Here is a 25061-nt window from a genome sequence, read left to right on the forward strand (position 1 = left end):
GGGGTCGGGACACACACACACATGCATTGGGGTGAGGAGCGAAGAGGGGGACTGACACTTCCCGGGATTAGTGGCAGAAAGGTGTCTGGATCTTTGGTAACATTCCCTAAGAGTCTAGCACTGTGATTTACCTCTTGTACTAAAAGTTTTGATCCTGAATGTATAGTTCACTGGTTTCCAGTTAATTACATGCCATTAATACACTCATAAACTGTTTCATAACTGTTACGGTTTAAACTGAACGGAGCATTTTTTCCCGAGATACAACCAGAGCCAGTCTCACGTTCTGATCGCACTGATGGGTTTTCACAGGCTAAATCCTGGTGGTTTATCACCATCTGCTGGACATCGCGTGTCATGCACGTAAATAAAAAAGTCAAGCCCGCCTAAACTTTTGACTTCACCGACAAAACCATCCTCTCCATAAAGATTCTGAGATCTTAAAGGCAGTAAGGATGTGTGGAACCTCTATAGCACTCGGGTTCCAAAGTCATCTGAGGAACAGACAGAGATTACACAATCTCCTACAATTAATCTGTTCTGTCACTGCCAAGTCTTTCACTGAACCATAGTCAGGTGCTGTCAGATCTCTGTCATGACAAAGGCTTCAGGGTTGGAAATTCACAGCACAGGCACCGATTTCCACTCTATCACTGGAAAACAAAGATCCTGTAAGGGCAGTAGGAAGATATTTTTTCCCCACTGTAAGTCCAGCGATCATCAGTTTTCTTAAAACTGTTTCTCAAACCTCAAAAAAAGCAGCACTACTAAAACTATATTCTGCCTCCTTCCTACCCCTTGCTGCTACCTCATGCTCTTATGGCTTCCCCCACTCTCACTATTCCTCCTTTCCTCTCTTGTACCTCCGGTCACACCTCAACATCAGCACTGAGACCTGTTGAAATGATTGGATTCATCCCACCTAAATTCCAGTGTAAGTGTGTCATCTCAGTTAGAAGGCTGTACCACCAGGATGTCTTCTGCAGTTACTGGCCACAAAGATGGTCTTCAAGAGGATCACTTCTGTCTTCCAGGAGCCACTATATAGAAAGAAGAAAACCATAGGTCCTTCCTTCAGGTTGTTAATTTAGATGAGAAGGCCTCAGCACTTTCTTCTTGGCTTGCTGGTCAACCTAAAAGCAGCTACAGAGGAACTTCTGCAGCTCTCAGTGAGACCTGTTCAGCATGGATGGAGTCTGTGATGCTATCCAAATTTCCCCCAAGCACGTACAAACTGAGATTCTTCAAATATTTCATACACAGGTGAGCTTATTTTTACAGCATCATTGCTGGGTCAAAGCTATTTGCTACCAAATTGCAAGTCCCTCCTTTACAATATGAAGGAATTAAGGCTTCTGAAAGAAACAGGTCATTCTTTTTCTTTATTTCATTTCTTTTAGCTTGAACAAACAATGTGGGTTTTGCCTTGAAAACCACTGAAATACTCTGGATGAAATTTTCATATACATTGGAAAAAAAAATAACCTAAAGCAGGCACTTCATTAAAAGAAGTTTAGTTCTAAGAGTTAAAGTTTGGAAATGTTGAGAAGCAGCCAGGGAAAGGGTATGATAATGGCAAATTATAATGCAAATTAAAATCTTTTAATATAAAACAGTGCCAGCAATTGCACCTGTGTTCACCGTCTCTGAATTTTGATTGCTTTACCCTGTTATTTGAACAGAACTAAAAGAACATAGCTAGTCTGCAGCTAAATTAGGCACTTTGGCTCTTTTTTCCAGTCTACAAGTAAATATTCAACCTCTGCAGATTTATCTGGTCATTTTTCCTCACCACTGTTTCTGTAAACAAAATGTTCTCTGGCTCCTAAAAGGTGAAGATTAATACCACTTGGTCAACAGCACTGAGAAAAGCAGCAACACAAGAAATACAGGCCACTGCCCAGCAGACAGACAATTAAAATCTCTTTCTGAAATGACCTTAGAGTCACTGACCCTGCACCATTCAACTTCACGTTCCTGTGTGCTCCATTGAGCCTTGTTCCTTCTCTGTCCCATGAGGCAGCTCCTCCTTCACTGTCACACAAATGCAGCCTTCCTATCACATATTTCCATTACACCAAATGCCCTCAGCCCTATTACCAGCTGACACCAGACTGTCTCTGTGTAACCTCATCTCAAGAAGCAGAGCTCTGAGATACATCAGCTGCACAGAGGAATCAATTCCTGAAATGTCCCAGGCCTGTTAAGTCAGGGGAACAGAGTAAGAGTCCATTCTTCAGTATCACCTGATCTCACGTGGTGGACAAAGAGAGTCTCACCATCTTCCTGAAATGGGAGAGATACACACCTGTGGGCAAATCCAGCAAGTGTCTATCTGTCTGCTGACAGCTAGGACTAGCTACAGGGCTGGCTGCTCCCCTGCAGTGAATCTATGGGGGATGTACCTTGGGCAGCTTGCTCAGCCTAGACCCAGCAGACATGCAGGAGGGCAGTTGCAGCTGCCTGAAACACTAAGAACATTAAGAAGAAAATCTCTCAAATTCCTTCCTCACTTGCAGAGCCGCAGAAAGGAAAAGCAATTGCAAAGCCCCAACTTCCTTGCAATGGAGGAATGACAAGAAGGATCAAAAATATGAAATAACTTCTGTTGCCACTACCGGCAACGCCACCAGGCCGCCCACATGGATCTCTCAGCCCACCCCACTGAGGGGACAAGGATCACCACACACTCAGCATGGATGATACTTTATTCCAACCCCTCGTTTACACCATATGCCTTTATCTGCTAACACCAGCACCTCCTCTCACTCCACCCCATGCCCATCTCTTCTGTACCCTCCACCTCTCGCATTACAACCCAAGATCTTCCGGACGCCTACTACAAACTTCTGCACAATAAATGACTACATTGGCTACAACTTCTTGGGTGAGTGAAAAGGGATGTGACAGAGGTACATGAACTCATTAATAACTTGGAGACCAGACAGATATCAGAAAAACACACTGGCAAACCAAGAGAAAAGTGTACTCAGAGAAGGATGAACACAGAACTACAAAATAAAACCTACCACGACAGTCTTTTACAAGCTATTGTTGCTTTTGCAACCATGACTAATTTTAAAATAGAAACCTTGAAGTACAAGAAAATTACTGTTTACTCAGGGGAGAAAAAAAACAACATACTTTCCACAGCTCTTGCTCATCCAGTGTCTACACCTCACTGCAACCCATCCACATACCTGCAGATGCTGAGAGTCTGTGTGTTCAGGCAGGATCCCTGTACCTATTCTGGCTGTATTGTATGGGGGAAGCTTTGTAGCGATCCAGACTCAATTTCCCTGCTTCCTTTTTCCTTTTACTCTTGCCTTTGCCTCATTCAGGAACAGTTACCCTCTTCTCAAAGGTTCTCTACACAGAACTTTCCTGTGTTGTGCGGCTGTTGATTAGGAAATATTTGCACTTACTACACAAAGTAGTAAGTAATGATGTCTGATCATTATGATCTTCTTTTAGTTAAATGGCACTAAGACACACCTCTTAAGGGCTCAAGGGTCACAAGTACTTTCCAGGGCAACTTCACAGCCAGGCTGAGGTTAGCTTTTGGTGAGGGAACAGCAATAGCTCTGTTGCTGTCCTTGCCAAGAAAGCTCAACAACTTTTAGGCAACCACTAGAAAATTAAGTTTAAATTATTAAAAAGAAACACCTCATGCCTCAGTAAGAGTTCAGGCCTGCAAGATGTGGTTGCCTGCACCTTTTAGACATGGTGTAATCTCAGAGGTTTTGAGCAAATTGGCAATGTGAGATGAGCTCTTCTCTAATTAGCAGATTTCTTGTTGTGCCTCAGTGACTGCACTGCAGAGCTTGGCCACTCTCTGCTAATTTGCAACATTTCAAGCTTTAAAACATTTTCTTTCATTCCAGTTCATCAGGGCCAGCTGGAAAAGCACCTGCCAAGTGAAGAATTCAATTGCAAAGGTTCACATACAAAATGAGGCCTGGGACTCAGGCAGTTCTGCACTACTGCCTCGACACTTCTCATACCTGGGCTTCTTACTGAATCCAGGAGGTGAATCAGACAGAAATACTTATTCCATTAGACCCATACAAATAAGAGTAGGTTAGCACCAGGATTTTCAATAGATCTTGCTCTCATAATTCCCACACATAAATACATTGCAAGGCACAGGTTGGTTACTCCATCTGGTAGCATGCACCAGGATCTTTATTTTGTATTTTTAAGTTTTTTAGCATTTGGAGAGGCAGACACAGCCTTCTCTGTCAACTCACTACTGCAAAGTGGGAAACAAAAGCAACCCTGAGGATTTTCCCTAGCCTCTACCATGAACCCTGATCCTGGCAAGGCTGTGGTGGGATGGCTGAGGACTCTGCCCAACAGTGGAAGCTGTGCACCAGAGTAAAAAGGGGAAAGTTTTATGTCTATAACAGAGATACTAAAACATCTGTGATTAAAATTGAAGCATGAACAAAAATATTGGTGTAAACACCACAGGAAACAGCGGAACAAGATTTAAAAGAATGGCTTTTACATAAAGTGCAGAACACTGTTCCCAGTCAAATCAAGAAATGATTTGTTTCCATCTAGCCCAGAGAGCCTGTGCTCTGATACCCAGGAGAGGATGAGCAGTGAAGCATAAGAGCTTACCTCAACAAAACGAGTGCAGTTTAAGAATTATTGCACTAACTTGAGAGAGAACTGCCTGTAAACAGAGACTGAAACTCAATCCATGTGTCCTGAATTGCCTCACCTCTCCAAAGCTTACACTCTACTCACTCAGTATTTTATTTCTTGTCAACAGAAAGTGGATATCAGTCTGAAATTTGAAAATTGTTTTATTTAAACATAATTATCATGGAAAACCTACAGAATATACACTTACACAAAAAGTTCATTGTAGGTCAGCAGTGATAAATAGCAATAAGGCATATTATTGACCACATTATTCCACACTGCAAATTCAAAAAATGAACTAATTCCTTGCAGGGGAAAATAAAACAGTTGATGTGCAGTGTCGTGGTTTAGGCCCATCAGGTAACAAAGAACACGATTAGCCTCAAGTACCAAAGAGGCTGAGGATTGCTCGAGGGCAGGGAGGGCTTAATTGCCACTTAAGGTTCAGGACAAAACAGACCAGGCTACTCGGTTTGGGGAAGAAAACAGAAAATAATTTAATGCAACATCAACTAAAACATACCCCCAAAACCCCAAAACATAACCAAAACGAAACAACACAGAGTAATACATCAATGAAAAGTCCAACCAGCCTTTTTAAGAACACCTTCTTGCCACACCTCCCCTCTTCCCGGGCTCAGAGCCCTGATCCCGGGGTTTTTACCTTGCCCCCCCCCCGAACGGTTCGGGGGGGCAGGCAGTGGAGGTTTCAGTTAGTCTGTTCTCGATAGCTTCTGCCGTCTGTCCCTCCTCAGGACGGGTGAACTCCACACCAGTCCTCCCTGCAAGTCCGTGGGGTAACTCACACACATGGCAGCCCTGCACGGGCTGCTCCGACGTGCACCCATTCCAGAGGCTGCAGCTCCTCTCTGCCTCTCGTGTGGGGCTGCTCTGCGGCGTGCAGGCTCTCCAACACGGCCTGGGCCATGGCCGCCTCCCCACACAGTCCCTTGCCCGTCCGGGCTCACTCACATGGAGCTGCTGGTGGCTCTCAGTCCTGCCACGGATCTCCACAGGTTTCAGGGGCACAGCTTGCATTCTCGCCACGGCTTGCAGAGGGGTCTCTGCTCTACTGCTTCTCCTTCCTTCCTCCTCCTCTGGCTGAAGGGTCCGCGTGGTCGCCTCCATCTTGTATCCCTCTTACACCTCCTGACTCGCATTCCGAATTCCCGTCCCCTAAATAGTGCTGGCAGAGGCGCCAGATTGGCCCAGCCGGGCCGGAGGTGGGTCTGAACCCAGGAGACTGGGGAGAGTCCGCAAACTCTTTACCGGGTCTTCACTGCAAGTCGTTCCCCCTGTTACCAAGCCAAAAGCTGCTCCTTGCTAAACCAGAACATGCAGAATCTAGGCTTTTACATTTTAAGGCTTGGAAGGGATCTCAAAAGACCATCTAGTTCAACCCCTCTGCCAGAGCAAGACCATATAAAGCAGCTCACACAAGAACTCATCCAGGTGAGTTTTGAATGTCTCCAGAGAAGGAGACTCCATAACCAGTCTGGGCAGCTTGTTCCAGTGCTCCCTCACCTGAACAGTGAAGAAACTTTTCCTTGTGTTTCTTTGGAACCTCGTATGTTCTAACTTGTACTTCAGTCTTGTTCATACAAGGTCTTGAAACTATTAAAACATGCCTGTCTTTCCCTCACCTTATGAAGACTACTTCCTGCCTAAAGAGGATGTTATTCACTGATTATTTATTGACACTGAAAGTTATTCACTGATTCCTTCAGGCTGTGGAAGAGATGTTTGGTTTTTTCCTCCTGACAGCTTATCAGCCACTTCCACCTTCTCAAACAGCTGTGATGAGCCTCTCTCAACTGTTGTTACTGTCCTGAGCCTCACCGTAACCCACACTAGAATCACAAGGCTTTATCCTGGTTACAACCTCACCAAGCTGCCCGGGTGCCACCCATTTCTGTCCACTTAGCTTAAAGCACCGTGCTTATGAAATTTTGCTTTGGCACTGGCCAGCAGGCTGCCCGCAACCACCAGGCTCTCGCATGCCCTTCCTCAGACGGAAAGGCCGTGTTGCTCCATACCCAGGCGGCTGCGTCTCAGAAACCGCGTCAGGCGTCGCGGCGAGCGGACTAGAACTCCCATGGCGTGCCTCACCAAGGCAGGAACGGCCTCTCAGCTGAGGGCGCGGTGGGGCATGACAGGAGATTTATTCCGCTGCTGCCTCGGGCTGCAGGTGTCTGCGCGAACCCGCCTTTTTGCCCGCTGGTCTCCTCAGGCTGAAACTCTCTGTTCTCACTCTGCCCTCTCTATGCCCTCGAGAGCATGCCGCGCTTTTAATATTAGAACTCCTTTTATAGTGCCTAAGTGCAATAAGGAAGAAGTGATTTAACTTTGCATTTGCCTGAAGAAATGTGTGCAACACAATCCTGAGACAGAAATGATACAAAAACATTTGTGGCCTGCCAAGTGTGGGAGGTCCCTTAGAGTGAGCAGTATGGCACCTCTTTTTTTATGGAGACTAGTGCCTATGAATAGTATCTTTGAGGTAGTCTGTGTATGTTTGATTAACTTGTTGATTAGTGAGCAAAGTTTTAAGAACTATACTGTATAAAGTGATCATTACTTTCCATTTTATTTCTTTTCAGATCTTCCTGAGTTACTGAGTCATGGACAACCATAATCCATGGGCTTAATTAATCCTGATCTGAAAAGACATATCACAAACCTGAACTACAGTGTATTTTCCCTTAGAGGAAGTCCTCCTCAATATCTCTCTGTTAATTCTTTCCCATTTCATTAATTTTGTTCTCTGTTGTGACACAGCTACCACAGGAGGGATGTCAAGAATCACTTTGTAGTAGGGTGCTGCCTTACGGAATGAAAGTAATGGTTTCAAACCACCTAGAACTGAGAAGGAGAGCCTAGAAAGGGTCTCTTCTATTTCTGAATAAGTGTGATACCCTGCTGCCTTCCATCATTACTTCCTTTCCTGTCATACCACCCCTCAGTAAGATGTTCAACCCAAGGAATGGCCTCAGCTTTTTGAACCTCACATAAATACAATAATTACTACTGTACAGGCCCATTCAGACTCATCCTTGCACACAGGGTTTTATGTTCACAGGCTCAAGGTAGAGCATCAAATCCTCCTGGAAAGGCTGACCCTGTGCAATCATTAAAGAGATGTGGGAAGGCCAGTGGAACTGGTTACTTCCTGCATAGCCTAAGGAGCTTGGAGATCACCTTAGGGCTCTGGATAACTGATCTCTGCCCTTCTGTTTATGCATTAGTATTCTTCTGCTAGGCTTCTCCTGGAGTATATGAACTTACTCCATAACCTTCATCCAAGAAGAGTTGGTATTTCAGCTTCCATTTTCATGGTGACTCTCCTGCTTGTGTCAAAACGAGGTTAGGAGACATTGCTTAGATAGAGTAACCACGGGTTTCAATTGATTCTCTACTACAGTTTAATGATAAGCTGGTTAGTTTTCAGTGCTTAGTCAATGTGTTTATTAATCGGAAGATGTTCCAAGGATGTCTTATTCCTGTCTGGATTTTCTGGCTTTAAGGGTAATGAATGACTACTTGATGTTGAAGAAATTTTGACTAGCATTCTTCCAAGCAGAACTTATATGAAGGTTTGCCTTTATTTTTCAAAGCTAAGTGAAGGATAAGGGATCCAAATGAGACATCTTTACCTTTTAAATGGAAGTTCACATGAAAGTTAATGAAAAGTTACCTTCAAAGCATTTAAAGCTGCCTTAGGCTCATTTAGTTAAACCAAATTTGGCTAGGTCTAGCTTTAAAATGCATGTGTTAGGTGGAATCAGCAGCAATGTGTGTTGAAACTGCCCTGTGGAAATACTCTGTTTTCAGTTGCTTATTTAATAAGACATTAGGACTTAGCACTTAGGAGGAGAAAGATGCATTCTGGTAGCTTGTTGTATTGTAATTGTTTGTGGCGTGTGTTTAAAAAAATGCTTCGGGGTAGGGGGGGAATAAAAATTAGGATTTGGGATTTAGGGAATTGTGTGATAAATGTTGCCAGGAATAAATACAGGCAGTAGGAAAGCCATAGAAAAAATAAAAATTATATACTCAAGATGGAGACTGAGACAGTAGTCAGAAACACAGAGGCTAAAAGGATACAGAAAGGGATGGCCATAAACAACTGAGAAAGGTTAGGATCCTGGGGAAGGTCCTAGAAGCTGGCTGTAAATGGACAAATCAACTAGAAATGTGGAGTCTCCTTCCTTGGAGGTCTTCAAGACCCACCTGGACGTGTTTCTATGTGACCTGATCCAGGTTGACCTGCTTCTGCAGGGGGGTTGGACTAGATGATCTCTAAAGGTCCCTTTCAACCCTACCATTCTATGATTCTATGATTCTATGAAATGGTTGTGGACAGAGATTAACAAAACTCTGCTGAGTGACAGTGTTAGGAAAATAGAGGAGGGCTGGACAGACAAACTGAAACTGAGTCAAGACTTCTCAGGACTGCAGATGGGTCTGGAGAGGCAACATGGCGCACAGACACAAGAGGGGACTGAGCCCAAGGGGAGTGAGCAGCCTCTAGAAGGTTTTTCCTTTTCATCTGCCACAGAGGTAATGCAGCATCAAATACCATTGCAACTGTTGCTTCTGGGTACACTCGGTGTATGTCAAGGCACGTAACAGGGTAGTTTTTCTGACTAACTTCCCCACTGTTTTTCTCCTGATGTCTGCACATTTTGTTTGCTCCCGCTTGCTCTGCCCGGTTCTGTCCGGACTGAAACGCTTTGGATGTAGCCTTTTATTTTCACAGCAAGACTGAATTGAATTTGTGGGTGCGGAAGATCCAAAATCTCTGCATTTCAGCACTCGGAGCCACTCAGACCTCTTTGAGCCCACTGTGAGCATAGCGCTGCCCTCTCCGTCCCTCAGGGTCCGCGAGCTCCATCTCCCGTGATGCAACGCGCACCCAGGCACGACAGGCGCCGCAGGGAGTGGAGCGAGGCCTGACGGGAGATGTAGTCCGCTCGCGCCTCCGGAAGTGACGCGACGCCGCCGGCGGTGCATGAGGGCGCGTTGATTTCCGGGAGACGGCGCTCATGGAGGTTCCGGAGCCGCGAAGCGTCTGAGGGGGTTCGGCGGTCGCCGCCGCCATGTTCGGCTGCCTGGTGGCGGGCAGGCTGGTGAGCGCTGCCCGGGCCGCGGGCGGGGCCCTCAACCCGCTCGGGGCCGGGGTGGAGCTGCCGCAGGGCCGCCCCGCGGGGCTCGGCCTCCCGCTCGCTGGGCTCCGCCTGGGGCTGACCCCAGGCAGGGAGGGCCTCGCTGTCCTCGTCACGCCTGCCCGGCGCCTTGGCCGGCCCCTGCCCCTCGTCCCCAGAGGCAGCCGCGTTGTCACCTCGTTGCCGGGAGGCAGTTGCCATCCCCTCCGTTAACGGAGAGGCTTGGGTTCCTCAGAGACAAGCTGCGAGCTTCAGAGCAGCTTTTTTAAGGCTAGATTGTGCGTTGGCTGCAAGGATGTGGCGTCTCGGGTAAAGAGGAGGGGATCTTTTGCTCTGGCGTTTAGCCATCCTTCTACTGCCTGTCTCAAGGTCTATTGTATTTCCTATGTGAACAGGTTTCCATGCTCCTGGGGTTGTGCCAGCCTGGTGGTCAACAGCCACTGCTTATAGACTTGGCAAACTCTTCTGCACCCTATTTTCCTCCTACGCACATGGGCAGCGAAGGTATTCTGATCCTCTAGTCCCGGGTGGGATATATGTTCAGTGCAGGTAGAACAAGACTGTTGTGCCTTTTCAGTAATATTTTTTTTTTGCAGTTGTTCTTCTGCTGTGTTTGACTTTTATCTGGCTATTTGGTATTTAGGTTAATATGTTCCTCACTTTTTGTTATGTTCCTCTTTAGGTGTGTTTCTGTAAAAGGAAATTCACAGTTAACAGTCAAACATGAAAAGCAGCAATACTAATAGAGCTTTTATTCTCTTTAGGTACAAGCAGCTCCCCAGCAAGTGGCTGAAGACAAATTTGTATTTGATTTACCGGACTATGAAAACATCAACCATGTAGTGGTCTTCATGCTGGGAACTATACCATTTCCAGAAGGAATGGGAGGATCTGTCTATTTTTGTTATCCGGACCAGAATGGGATGGCAGTGTGGCAGCTGCTGGGGTTTGTCACTAATGAGAAGCCAAGTGCCATCTTCAAAATTTCTGGTCTGAAATCTGGTAAGACTGGTAAAATGTAGCAGTCAGTGAAACAAATGTGTTTCTGCATGCATAAGGGAGGAAATGTTTGAAGGTGGTTTTGAGTGAAAGCTACTTGGAAAGGCAGACCACTGTGTTTTCAGATAGTGATGAGCAGATGTGGTACTAGAAGCAGTCTGTCAGCTTTGTGAGAGTCTGTGTGTTCATGTTCTCAGTGAAATTTCTTCACTCATCTTCTGCTGTATGTGATGTTGATCTGGAAATTCCTTTGAATGGACTTGGCACATGTTCCTGTGCTTCTTGAGGAAAGAACTGTTTTCTTTCAGCTTCCACTGCTGAGCTGTTACATTTTTTTTTGTAGCACGGAGCCAGGTTGTGTAATGAGTAAGGTGTGAGGCAGGGATTTCAAACAGCCAGCCACTGCCCACACACATGCAGTTCCACTGTAGAATTGCCCAGTAGAGAGTTTTGTCATTGGAAAGCAGCTCTCCAAATGTGTTAGTCTTTTTAGTACAGACCCAAGTCAGAGGAGTCTGACTTGTCTGGGAGCTAGAGCATGCTGAAGTTATCTGAAGTAGTGTTAAAGACATATCGGGTTTTGCTGTGCTCAACACAGAAATGGTGAAGTGACCCAAAGGGACACTGTTGTAGAAGTTTTCAGCTGGGCTTCTCCTGCTGAGTTGTGACATTCAGACTCATCTCTTTTGCTTTCTGAACTGTCTAAGAGGAGTCTGGGTGCAGCTGAATCCAATCTGAGCCCACGACTGTAAAGAAGAGTTCAGGCTCTGGGTTCTGGCAGTCAATGTATTACAGCTTGAGCTGGACATCCTCTTACAGCAGAGGTCCCAAACCAAGAAATCCTTTGGTTATACCCTGACAATCCCAGGTTCCCCTCCCATCTTTTGGTGACTCAATCCAGTAATATTTTAGCCTAGGATCTTCTTGTACCTTTCTCTGTCTCCAGAGAGATCTCAGAAGTTGCAGATCTTACTCAAGCAGATTTATAATCCTCTTATCTGCACTTGGATGTTGTCAATGTCACCAGTCTTTTGTTAACTTCAGGCAGGATGATTTCCTCCTCATTATAAGAATGGGGAGGAAATTCAAGAATTTATTTGAATTTCAATAGAATTTCAGTTTTTGTCTAGTTTATCTCATGTTTTGCATACAGCTACTCCCAGTGCTTGCTCATCCTAAAGTTTGTGGCTTCAGGCCTCAGCTCTCATCAAGTTCTTCAGGCTTGACAAGTCTCAGTTCATCCTGATGTTGCACAATTTTCAGATCAAGTAATTTTAATTCTCAACACACAGTTTTCTCTTATAAAAGAGAGAAGTATGTCAGTGAAGCAGCTTAAAAGTGTTATGTGACAAAGTAATACACACTTTTTAATAGTGTGTAGCCTGCAGCCTTAACTTGAGTCTCTATTTAGGTAAGCACTGAGGTTGCTGTGATAAAATTCAGAATGTGGCATGGTTTCTTTTGAAGCAGTCCTGGATAACAGTGTGATAGGAGATAAGCACTCTCAAGGTGCAGAGCAAAATGAATTCTGATCACATATGTTTCTCACATTTAGGCCCTCTTCAGAAGAGAGCAGTTTGAGAGGGATTTATATATATATGTATATTCCAAAGTTGTGGTGTCAGTGAAACAGTGAAGTGTATCTTGGGTTCTTTTCCCATATGTTTCTCATGCTTGAAAGACTTGCTGTATTATAGATGCTTTCAGACAGCTTTGTAGGAAAACATATTTGCAAGTGTTTTTTGCAGCATTAGCCATAATTTCCAAGCAAGGAAGGGCTGCTCTGGTTGAAGAACTCTGTGACATGGTTGAATGTGTTTGCAGTGCTGTCAGACAGTGCTATGCTTCCTCTGAGCAGCAGAGAGCTCTGCAGTTCCTGGTGCTGGCCACAACCTTTCTCTTTAGAGTCAGTATAAGCTGTACAGCCTTAATTTCCATGGCCATGAACAATTGTATGATGGAGAATGCTGTGAGACTATAGGAAAGGAAAACCAGAGAGAGAGATGACAGAGCTGGAGTCATGGAGACTTTACTGACTGTTAAAATCTGTGGTTTGGGTCTAATCACTTGCCAGCTCCCTTTGAAGCATTGGTTGTAGCAGAGTTACTTGTGTGGTGAAGAAACCCAGTGTGTTTCTTGTGTGGACATGAGTGGCCAGCTGAAATGGTGTAATGTTGTATTACATTTAACCTTTCCCAAAGTCTGTGTATCACTTGTAACTCTAAGTGTATGTTTAGTGTCTGAAATGCCCTGGGACTGTGCAAGTTTTGCTATGTGTGTAACTTTCTCACACTGCACTTTGTTGTAAGGCTGTTCAATTAGGGGATGTGATATTACACTTCTGGATTGTGAGGGTCAAGTAAAATGGCATTGCCACAGATTTGGGGGTTTTTTCTCTACTTCTTCCTCTCTTGTGCTCACTTAGGAAAGCCAATGCAGGTGAACATTGCAGACTTTCCAAGTGGGATATCAGAAGGTTTTCTCAATACATGAACTAAAGGGGAGGTGACTTTTTGTGGAATATACCCTTCAAAGTCCCAAAGCAATTTGTGGAGTAGAGGCTAAATTAAGAACCTGGACAATTTTCCTTGACTACAAGTGCTATTTTAAACTCTGGTAACCTTTGAATAAGAGATTTCAGATTGGATCTTGAAGGTGTCTCGCAGGATGTTACAGTACTCTGTACAAGATTCTTTTAGAGCTATTTTTTAATCAGGAAAAGCTTGTTGAAATGGGGTTTTGTAGGTTGATATTGTTGTTGTTTTGACCCATTAATTTAGCAATGAAGTCCTGCATCTGCTGATATTGATTGCGAAAGGCCCACAGTGTCCAGCATTACCATTCTTTGACTCTTTTTAAGGATGAATTATCATGTAAGATGATGAATTATCATGTAAGATGATGAATTATCATGTAAGATGATGACTGGCTTTGTATTAAGCATGCAATCTGAATTATTTCGTTCTCTTCAGATACAATCTCCATGTTTGCTGTAAGACAGACTAGTAAATCAACTTTTATCCCCACCAAACAAAACTGGTAGTTGGATTTCATGCTGAAAGCTGGATAATGTTTGTTCGTGAGGTTTTGGGTGTTTTTCTGGTCATTTCCTCACTCTCCAGTGGGATGACAGTCAATGTGTACTCTTTCGTTCTGTTATTCTTCCTGCTTCTGGATTTTTCCTTACAGGGGAAATGCCTGTAGTCAAGGCAATATAGACTATTTCTGGCCTTAACAAAGCTACGTGGCTTCTTTAGTGCCAAGAGGAATAAAGCAGCAATATACCTGTGTGAAAAAGACTGAGTTAATCTCTTGAAGTTGTGCCATTTCTGCAATTGCATAACAAGCTGCGACTGTAATCAAATGTAGCAGTGAGATCCCTTGGTGCCTGGTGGAGCTGCACTCGTCCTGCTGACACTATTCATTCCCTGCAATTCCTTATGGTATCACTGTCAGCTTTGTCACTCAACACAGGGGACTGTGGCCAGTTCTTATGGTGTGACTGAAGAGTTCGAGTTCTTTGCTTGGGCTCCTGATGCCTTTGCAGAGCGTGACCGCTTTTGGAGGGCAAGACCTAGGTACTGCTGGGTTTTACCATATGTGGTGTGTCCAGGTTGCTTTGGAAAAATGTTATGGATAGAATGTTTTGGTGTCTTTCCTTTTCAAAGCAGGAAGTTTTGCTGCAGGAAAGCAAGCTTAGGCCCAGAGAGTCAAGCTTTAGAAGAATGGCACTGCTGACAGTTGTCACAGTTACTGGCTTGGCTGTACTTTCAGATCTGGAGAAGAACAATGGCTGGTAACACTTTGACTTCTTTGACTGTTGTTTTATTGATGGGCAGTAGAGAGTTTCATGTGATTGTGCATAAAGAAGGGGCTTAGAATTACTGCCTGCTTTAGAATTGTAAAGTGTTTTTTTTAATTTTCAGTTGTGTCTGAAACTGGTAGAAATAGTAAGCAAACAAACCTTGGAGTGGGATTTTGCACCTTTACTGGAAGTATGCTGAAAAGTTGTATGAAAGAGAGAGGATAGCTGACTTTTCTGCTGTGCAGCATGCTGTGATGTGTGTGATGCTGTTTTCCATTTAAAGTATACCCGCTAACAAAATGTCTGTACTTCAGGCCTACATGTGCGTAAGGTTTTTGACGTGTCTGGGCTGAAAGGTAATGAGGGCTTACTGTCTTGAATCAAGGATTCAAGGAAAGAAAAGGAAAGGGTAGGAAAATAAACTGTTCTGATTGGAGTTGCTCTGCTCTGACGTAATGTGTTGGAGAGTGTAGTGTCTGATTGAGAGGAACTGAGCTTGTATTTTAGTGCTGGTTAACATGCTGTGTTCTCTGTGTGCAGTTTTCAGCTCCCCAGCTCAAGAGAGACAGGGAACTGCTGAAGAGTCTAGCTGAGGGCTACCAAGACAGTCAGAGAGTTGGTGGAAAGGCTACAGGACCTGGAGCTGTTTAGCTTGGAAAAGAGAAGACAAAGGGAGACCTCATTAATACTTATAAGTACTTAAAGGGTGAATATCAGCAGGATGGGGCAACACTTCTTTCTGTAGTGCCCAGGGACAGGACAAGGGGTAAGTGGCACAAGCTGGAACATAGGAAGTTCTACTTGAACATGAGGAGAGACTTCTCTACTGTGAGGGTGAGAGAGCCTGGTACAGGCTGCCCAGAGAGGGTGTGAAAACCTCCCCAGACACATTGCTGTGCCCCCGATCTGGGCGGACCTGCTTTAGCAGGGAGTTGGACTGGATGATCTCTAGAGGTCCCTTTCAACCTCTACCATTCTATGATTTCTAAGGTTTGTAATGTTAATTGCAGGAGCCAAGCATTGAAAATGTTCACTATATGTCACTTGGAGTAAAGATGGCGGAAATGCTTTTCTCTCACTCTCTTAGGTGGACATCTTTCCAGAGGAGTGGTTTCATGGGAGTGCATGCAGAGTGACAGAGTGGGTGTATTTCATTATTCAAATCATGAGTGTCTTTCTAAAGTTGTGATATATTCTGATGGAGCCTGTTGCTTGAGGTTGTTACATTTTTATTGTCAATATCAGCTTCTCAGGTGAAGATTTTACAAGATGCAAAACTTCTACCAACTCTGTTGCTTTGGGGATTTTTAATAATGAACTTGTCTGCTATTTGGTTTCTAACAGCTTTTCTGCTTTCTAATACTTTAATAAATGTTACTTTTATCAAACAAGCATCTATCTACAGTAAAGGTTGAGATCATCCAGCAATAGCATTTCTCCAAAATTCTTCTAAATAGCACTTCAGGAGATGAACTCTCTTACTGGCCTTGTGTTAAAGTAACACTTTATAAATCATAGAATGGTTTGGGTTGGAAGGGACTTTAAACACCATAGGATCTGGAGTCAGGCTTCAGTTGAAAAGGGTGCTGGGTTTGCTAATGTGTTTTCTGTGTTGGTTGGATGTTGGCTTCTTTACAGTGATGCCTTGCATCCCTGCAGAAGAATGGTCAAGTTTCTGGTATCTTCAGTCTTGAGTCATAGTTCAATTTCTCAAATGTGTACTGTTTTTTCAGGCTGAATTTTTGACCATGGAACTAAGTCTTGTGGTGCTTTAGATTTCAGTTAAGGACAGCTCTTGATTAGGTTTGCTTTCCCCTGCTAGTAAGGGGCCAGAGAGTGCTAACGAGACATTACTTCTGTGTTAAGAGAGAGGGTGCTTGTCTATTGTGCTTGCTCAAACTCTGGAATATCAGTATTTGTTTGATAATAGCATTGTGGCCCCCCAAACCTTTTTCCTGTATTTTCCTTTACAGATGCCCACAGGAGTGTGTGATTTAAGAAAAAAAACTATTCCACTGTTGAGGTGAGGGAGCCCTGGCATAGGCTTCCCAGGGAGCCCATGGGGTCTCCTTCTCTGAAGGTCTTCAAAACCCACCTGGACGTGTTCTTGTGTGACCTGATTTTGATGGACCTGCTTTAGCAGGGGGAATTGGACTAGATGATCTTTAAAGGTCCCTTCCATTCTGTGATTTAAATGACTCTAGGTGTCTGTCAGCACTTGCAGAGGCCCTAGCCGAAGCTGAGACTAAAAGTACTGGTTAATACTCGTGTTGAGTCGGGTCAGAAGTGATGTCAGAGGGCAGGGATGATGCCTGCACGAGTGGTATCCAGTTTAGGGATGTCTTTCTGCCCATTTCATTGTTTTCTTTGTGGCTCTTTTAAGATCAGAGGCCTTCTTGTTCCGTAGGTGTTTCTTAAACCGTTGCTGCGGGTGGTGGTTTTGAGCAGTTCAGATGAGACCTGGGTCTGCCCAGCCCTTCACAGAAGACAGCTTCAAGTCAGAGTGATCTTGAAGTAACCTCTCTTTTTTTCAGTTCCCAAGGACCTGGTTTCGAATGAGTGAATAAAACAACTGTATGGGAGTGCTGGATGTTTCCTGTTTATCTGCAGTTGTTGCAATGTGAATTAAAGGCTTGGTTCCTATAGGGAAAGATTCTGCTGTCTTTCACTCACAGATCCTGTATCTGTTGAATCTATTCATAGGGAACTTTATAATTCTGTTTTTCCTTTATTTAGAAGTTTTCTGAAGATCTGCAGTGTTTTTATAATGTATCTCTCACACTTTCATCTGCTATGCTTGTGTGTACTTGTGCCTGAGCTTGGACTGGGTGATTTTTCTGCATTTCTGAGAGAGAGAGAGATTTCTCAGGTGGGAGATGAGGAATACCTCTACAAAAGAAACATGGTGACTTAAGTAACACAGTCTGTACATGTGTGCCAAATCTCACATGAGCTCTTTGTGGTACTTTCAGGGAAGGGAAGTCAACATCCCTTTGGTGCCATGAACCTCCCTCAGACGCCAACGGTGGCCCAGGTTGGAATCTCAGTGGAACTGCTGGAGAATCTGGCCCAGCAGACTCCTGTTGCAAGTGCTGCTGTCTCATCAGTAGATTCATTCACAGAGGTAGCTTGGACATTCTGTTTTCAGAAAGTCTTTGTACTATAAAAGTCTTAAGAATTGAACCTCTAAATTTGTTGTTTAAAAAAAGCTGCTATGGATGACTACAGGGTTGTAACCTACATAAGGAGTGGCAAATCATTTGGCTGGATGTTTTTGATATTTTGAAATTACTTCTTACACTGGAAACCTGTTTCCTGTAAAGGATTGGATTTTGCATGCTCAATGGAATCAGGCCAGTGAACTCACTTGTGACAACGTCACTGTAGAAATATTTATGATACTTCCTTATAGGAGCAGCTCTGACCAAAGAGAGACATTGGCTCTTTGGTGATTTGTAGGTGCTGGAACTCCAGTACACGGTCAAAAATTACTCAAAAGTCAAGGCAGACAGTGGCATGGATGCAGAGAGGTATCCAGGTTTTACCTGTTTTGAACCTCTGGAGATCCTCAGCCAGTACTGGCAGTTACTTGGCCATCAAACAGCAGTTTTGGGCTCCCCAGCTCAAGAGGGACAGAAAACTTCTGGAGAGAGTCCAGCACAGGGCCACAAAGATGATCAGGGGACTGGAGCTTCTTCCTTATAAGGCTACAGGAACTGGGGCTGTTTAGTCTGGAGAAGAGGAGATTGAGGGGAGATCTTATTAACATTTATAAATATCTAAAGGGTGGGTGTCAGGAGGTTGGGACATCTCTTTTTTCTATAGTAGATAGTAACAGGACAAGGAGTAATGGGATGAAGCTGGAACACCAAAAGTTTCATTTAAACATAAGAAAGGTGATGGAACCCTGGCACAGGCTTCCCAGGGGAGGTGTGGAATCTCCTCTGGAGGTCTTCAAAACCGACCTGGCTTTAGCAGGGGGATTGGACTGAATGACATCTAAAGGTCCCTTCCAACCCCTGCCATTGTGTGATTCTAGGCAAGCTAGAGCTGTGTGGAAGGTCTTCACCTCCCTAATACTGATGCCTCGGGCATTATCTTTTAACATTTAAGCGATTGGTGAGGCTTTTCTTCAGACTTTATTTTTTCTTTCTCCCTTTCCTTACAGACACTTGCTGAGGTAGATTGATAATTGAACAGTAATCTTGATCCTGTAGCTGATGTCCTTTGGCTATTTAAGCCCATAATGGCTCCAAATAGATAATATACCTTTGACAAAGTTGTCATGACTAGGAGGTGACCAACTGCTACTTTGGTATAGTAAACTGAGATTTTTCTGGTATTGTTAGGGGCAGATGGCATCTAAATAATATTTCTGATTTCACACATTTTTATTATAGCAGTAGTTGAGTGATGAGGTAGTAATGTGTCACTTGTCAGGTGTCTGGTGGGTCTTACTGGCTGTAGTATTTAAAGAAATAACCCAAACCTCCTCATGATTGCATAACTGCTTTACAAATGTGATTTCCAGTTAGGTGGATTTTTCTATTAAAGAAAGAGTAGCATCTTAATTGAAATTGTATATTTCTTTCAAAGAATGCAGTTGAGCCAAAGATTGAGGTAATACTTACACCTATAGAAACAATGTATAGTTACAGTTGAAGGAAACCTTTCATGGAATCTCAAAATCTTATGGGCTGGAAGGGAGCTTGAAAGATGATCTAGTCCAACTCCCCTGCCAGAGCAGGATCACCTGGAGTAGGGCACACAGGAATTCATAGATAGCAGAGGAAGGGGATATGTCTATGAGCATGTTTGTGAATAACTAGTGACTTTTGTTTAATATTCTCTTTGGAACTACTACATTGTAGCAATAAAAGTATTTTTAAGGCAAAATCATCTGTTGCTACTTTCAAGGGTTTGTCTGTAAGTACATTTCTAGTAAGTTTTATGAAGCTTTATAATTTCACTTTTTAAATATATAGTTATAAAAAAGGTCTATGGAAAAAAGTAGGACAGAACCACAGAGTTCTGCAGGTGAGTAGTTGAGACTGAGGGAAGACTCTTGATTCTAGGACATCACTAGGCCACATCTGGAATATTGTGTCCAGTTCTGGGCCCCTCAGTTCAAGAAGGACAGGGAGCTGCTAGGGAGAGTTCGGCACAGGGCCACAAAGATGATTGAGTGGAGCCCTTATGATGAAAGGGCTGAGGGAACTGAGGCTCTTCAGCTTGGAAAAGAGGAGACTGAAGAGTGATCTCATGAACGTTTACAAATATATGAAGGGTGAGTGTCAGGAGGATGGAGCCAGGCTGTTCTCAGTGATGTCCAGTGACAGGAAAAGGGGCAATGGGTACAAGCTGGAACATAAGCAGTTCCAAAGAAATGTAAGAAAAAACTTCTTCACTGTTGAGGTGAGGGAGCACTGGAAGGGGCTGCCCAGATGGATTGTGGAGTCTCCTTCTCTGGAGACATTCAAAACCCACTTGGACAAGTTCCTGTGTGCCGTACTCTAGGTGATCCTGCTCTGGCAGTGGGGTTGCACTGGATGAGCTTTCAAAGTCCCTTCCAGCCCTTGAGATTCTGTGATCAGTTCCTCCATTCCTTTTGTCAGAGCAGGTGGAGAGGAGCACAAGAGTGTGCAAGTATTGCCCCAGGCTCATGTTTTCCTTCATTGTTTCACTGTCTATGAAAATAGTTCCTTCTCTCACCAAAACAGTTGCATGCCTGTTGGATGCGGGGCTGGATGCAAGGGGAAGGGAGGTGGTACCATAGGCTTATGTATTTGGAGACTGGTTAAGGTTGTCCTACAGCCTTTTTCTCTGCACATGGACCTTGTTACTTTTTGTCTTCTCTTACTCATCTGCTTCTTTATTCATTCAGTTTAGGAGTTTTCTATGCATCTTTTTCGTGTTTTCCCCAGCAAGACCTTGTGGCAGAGGATGCCAGGTTAGCATTCTGTGGTGAATGCTAAAGGGAATTTCCCTCTTGCTGGAGTCTGCCCAGTTGCAGTGAGGCAGATTGCAGCCTTTGCAGCTGGTTTAACAGCTGGTGTTCTTCTGTGAGCTGGAATGGCAGCTTTGACCTGATTGATAGTTGTTCTCATGGTTTGATTTGGAGGAGAGGGACAGCTTTTGTCACTGCATCACTCCTTTGTCACAAGCAGAAAATGTTCTTCCCAAAGTAGTTTATCCAGTTGGATGAAATTGGGCAGAGAGAGGGCAGGTGAAGATGCTGAAAAATATTTCTGAATGGATCTGAGGGCAAGACTGGGAGTGAGGATGTTTGGATCCATTTAAAACAGCCATCCCTGGACCTACTGTATCCACTTTCCTGTTATGTTTTAGATGCCAGTGCTACCTTTACTTGATAGAGGAGCTGTATATCTGTTTAACTTCTGCACAAAAAAATCAATTCAAAATATAACTAAATGTCTTTTTTTTTCTTCATTTCAGTTCACTCAGAAGATGTTGGATAACTTCTATAACTTTGCTTCCTCATTTGCTGTTACTCAGGCACAGATGACCCCCAATCCTTCTGAAGCTTTCATTCCTGCCAATGTTGTTCTGAAATGGTAATGGCAATCATCTCCTAACAAGTGTTCTTTTTCCCAGGCAGTAAACCAAACTGATTTCTAAGTCATGCTGTTCAGTGAGATGATGCAAAAATATATCAGTTTGTTGCTGTTTCTGTTAAGTATAGATAGAGAGGTTTTGTCCTTTGTGTGTAATCAGCATCTTCACACCAGTTTTTGATTAGAAGAGTGATAAACAGCCTCTGACATGTTTTTGCTTGTAGAAATGTTGCCCTTGACGGATGTGGATTTGCAGTAGGTTGCTGATTGTGCAAATGTTCTGGAGTTAAGGGGAGGCAGAAGGCCCTGATCCTTGTCAGTAGGTGCTCACTGGGCTTGATCTCTTCCTGGACATGGCTCCAGCACAATTACACTGCTTAGGAATTAGGGGGACACAGAGAATCCACATTCCCAGCTAACCTGGTTCTGTCACCAAGAACCACAAATACAAAAGCCTCTCAGAGTTGTTTTCCAGGGACTGGTGTAAGAATAGCCTGTGTAGTCTGGAGATAAATTGTGAACTGCAGACAGTCCTTTGGGATGTCTAAAATATTTTTTGTTACAGTTTATCAGTTCAGCCCTCTCCAGTATTAACCTAAACCCTTTTTAAAACAGTATTTGGGGCTCTCTGAATAGTCTTGTCATAAGTACAGATCTTAGGGATATGCAAGCAGTCAACATAAACAATATCTGTTCTTTGGGGGTATAACTTGATGCAGATCTCTTCTAAATAGAAGGTAACTCACACTCCATGACCACATGTGGGTAAAGTCTCTGAGAGAAACCAATGGGAAGATGGGCTAAAGCAGCAAGGCAATGGCTGGGCGTTGCTTGCATGATGCTGAATTTGCCTTTGGCTGCTGTTGAAAAGAGCTTAAAAAGTGAGGCATAACTAATGAACTGATCACAATTGTGTATAGAAATCTGTCTGTGTGATTACAGCCACTGGGAACATTTTTTTTGCCTCTGTTGCTCCGTTTCAGTTGTGATAATGTGTTTAATTGTAGTATGTAGAGTATCCTAGGCCTCTGCCATGGGCTGGCTGCCACAGAACTTCAGTAATGCTTAGAAACTTGTACCTAAATAAGCCTTTCTCTGATTTGAGTGGGTTTTAAAGCCTTTAGAGTCTCTTTTCTCATTTGGGTTAGGAACACAAAGATGTAGAACAATTTTGTTGTTGATTTCTTCATTGTTTCACAGACAGTACCTTTTGATACATTACAGCTTGGGTTTGTGGGGATTAAAAGAGGATTTTAGGCTTTTGTAGACTAAAGCCTGTAGGGGTGTGTTTGGGGTTTCAGAAAACCTCAGGGTTTCTATTGGAACAACAAGGCAAAGGGATGCACAGCCTTGAGTGCAGGGTTGTCTGCAGGTTACAGGTAGCCCCTGAGAAGCCATTGTGCTGTGGAGGCCATGGGCTCTGAGCAAGCTGGGCCGAGTCCTTTGAGCCCATTCAGCTCAGGAGCTGGGGTGCAGTGGCACTGGGTTCAGGTGCAGCACTGTCACCTCTTCCCCATTCTGACAGTGTATCCCCAAGTGGCATTTTCTTGGTTTGGCTTTGCTGGGGTTTCTCCTAAGCCTGGTGACTAGGATGAAGGGCAGCCTCAGACTCAAACTTCTACCTGCCCAAACTTTGATTTCCTAGTCCCAAAAACGTTGCACACAAAATACCCACCTGTAATTCACTTAGAGTTCTACTTAAGGCTGAAGGAGCATCCTCTGAGATACCACTTCACTGAACTACAGGTTCTGGTGGAAATACACAAGTCTCACTGTCAGTGTTCTTGATATGGAATCAGGAAGGAAGATTTGTGGATTTGCTCACTTCCTGATGTGGAGTAGATGCAATTTATACAGTTCTCTGCATAGACTAAAGTATCTGTATCAGTTTTGAGCCATTTTATTTGTAGCAGCTTTTAGTTTGTTGGTTGTTTCTCTTTTTTTCTAGGTATGAGAACTTCCAGAGACGTCTGACACAGAACCCACTCTTCTGGAAAACATAAGCTTAAACCGTGTTAGTTGAAGTGATTTCTGTTACCTGACAGAGAAGTATCTGGCAACTTCACTGCAGAATTAGGAGGAGGGAAACCGAATCAGAAACAAACGATTAGTCTGAACAGACCAACTTGTAACTTTTGTATTGCTCCTGACAATTATTTAAAATTAAAATGTGTGAAAACTGCTTGCCTACAGGGGCTTTGATTGACGTGCTGGGCTGCACCGTGAAACCAGTGCTCTGCATGCACAGAAATACTCTTGAAACTGCGTTGAAAGTGGAAGAGATCGCAAGATGAAAAAGGGCAGCACTGTCTCATACTTGTGTGATGGTCTGAGGTGTTTAGTTGTGAACAAAATCAATGTTGGCTTTCTTTCTGTACCTCCTGAAGGGTGAGCAGGCAACTGAGAATACACCAGTGGTTTCCCTGCTGGTACTGACACTGCACATCCTTTTACTTTGTGGCCACCCAACATCCCTGACCCTGGCTCCTATAAGTGGTACGATAGCATTTCCCTCTTCTTGGCACAAGAACACTATTGAACTTGATCTGAGATACCTTTCTTTAACTTTTCCTGTATGGAAGTGTAATGAAGAGAAGTTTTTTGGGGACCCTTTCCCTGCCGAGAGGCAGATGGCTTTGGAAGGGCAGTTACAGGCCAGTTCAGAGTTAGGTATAGGTTTGTACTTGGCAGCCCTGCACTGTGAAGGTAGCTGAGGAATTTGTCTTCAGCTTTCTGTAGCTGTGGTATGAAGAATGGCATGGAGGGGGAGCAAAATAAGCATTATTATTACTATCTGGAAAGGTGTTACCTCAAAATGTTGCAGGTCCTTCTTAGCCTAAGGGCCTGGCTCTTGACTAGGAGTGCAATTTCTGCTACTGCAATGGCTTCAGCCAAATGTGTCCACGTATCTTGTAGAAGGAAACCTCCAGTTAGCCCTTCTGCTCACTACCCTGAGATTAGCTTGCTCAGAAACACTGTGTTGAAGAATACACGATGCTTGTGTAAGTTACATTCTGTAACTAAGAATTGGGACTCACTCCCAAATGATTCTGTCACTAAAATAAAAGTTTCTGTTGGCTTCAGGGCTGAGGAGCAAAGCCCCAAGGATTCAGTTGTCAGAGGAGCGTCAGGAACAACTGTCCTGAAAATGAAAACACTCTCCTTTGCTGCCTTTGAAACTGCTGAGTGATGTTGACAGCTCAGCCTAAACTGGACCCTTTTCTTGGATAATAGCTGAGGACCAACCCCCACCCCAGCAAGACCCAGAGGAGAGAAAGGGGGAAGCTCAGCCTGGAACGGATGTGAAACCCAGGAAAGCTGTGTAGGAGCAGCTCTGGAAAACTAATTCTGTCCTAGGTAACGTACTGAGCAAAGCTCAGAGTAGTTTCCCAGAAGCCATGTAAGAGGTCCAAACCCTGGAAAAAGCTGTCTCCTCAGCTACAGACTTTTTCTTCAAGACACAGTTGTAGGCTGTAGCAGTGAGGGCAAGTAGCAGAGGCCCAGGCTGCACTCCCTGCATCAGAATGGGCCGTGAGGATCATTCTGTGTGGCCTATTAGCCTGCAGTGGGATAGGGTGGGTTTGTTACAGAGAGGGCAGGTGCCTCCCAGAGCTGATGATGGCAACAGTATCAGAAGACAGAGAAACCAAATGGAACTAAAGCATCCAGGTGTGACACAGCACTGGAGGAGGCTAGTGGTCAGTGCTCAAGTCCTCACACTTCTAAGGAGGCAGCTGCCTGGGGTGGAAGTAAAATGCATCACGTGTCTTTGCAAGGCCTCACTAGTTAGGAACCATGTGTCAGCATCACTGCAGCCTCACTGCATCAGCATCAACTAAGAGAGGAGTGAATCAGTTGTTAAAA

At 44.1% G+C, this 25061-nt stretch overlaps 1 protein-coding gene across 5 annotated transcripts; it reads left to right on the forward strand.

The window, feature by feature from the left end:
• The first annotated feature begins 9664 nt into the window (after window positions 1–9664).
• HIKESHI (heat shock protein nuclear import factor hikeshi) lies at window positions 9665–23379 on the forward strand. Of its 5 annotated transcripts, none has more exons than XM_061990658.1 (6): window positions 9687–9782; window positions 10214–10322; window positions 10583–10820; window positions 17595–17746; window positions 21079–21197; window positions 23146–23379. In XM_061990658.1, exons 3-6 carry the CDS (start codon window positions 10670–10672, stop codon window positions 23198–23200), a joined length of 477 nt encoding a protein of 158 aa, XP_061846642.1. In that variant the 5' UTR covers window positions 9687–9782; window positions 10214–10322; window positions 10583–10669; the 3' UTR covers window positions 23201–23379. The 5 variants fall into 5 exon arrangements, with proteins under 5 accessions (XP_061846633.1, XP_061846642.1, XP_061846650.1 ...); XM_061990666.1 differs by lacking the exon at window positions 9687–9782 and adding an exon at window positions 9827–10127; XM_061990649.1 differs by lacking the exon at window positions 10214–10322 and having other exon boundaries at window positions 9665–9782.
• The last annotated feature ends 1682 nt before the right edge of the window (window positions 23380–25061 follow it).

The sequence above is a fragment of the Colius striatus genome, chromosome 1 (genome assembly GCF_028858725.1).
Source record: "Colius striatus isolate bColStr4 chromosome 1, bColStr4.1.hap1, whole genome shotgun sequence".
NCBI classification, from domain to species: domain Eukaryota; kingdom Metazoa; phylum Chordata; class Aves; order Coliiformes; family Coliidae; genus Colius; species Colius striatus.

Coding starts and splice junctions, on each gene's coding strand:
- HIKESHI (XM_061990649.1), top strand. CDS start 9,753: ATGTTCGGCTGCCTGGTGGCGGGCAGGCTG. Junction 9,783..10,582: donor GCCTGGTGGCGGGCAGGCTG/GTGAGCGCTGCC, acceptor TATTCTCTTTAG/GTACAAGCAGCTCCCCAGCA. Junction 21,198..23,145: donor GCCAATGTTGTTCTGAAATG/GTAATGGCAATC, acceptor CTTTTTTTCTAG/GTATGAGAACTTCCAGAGAC.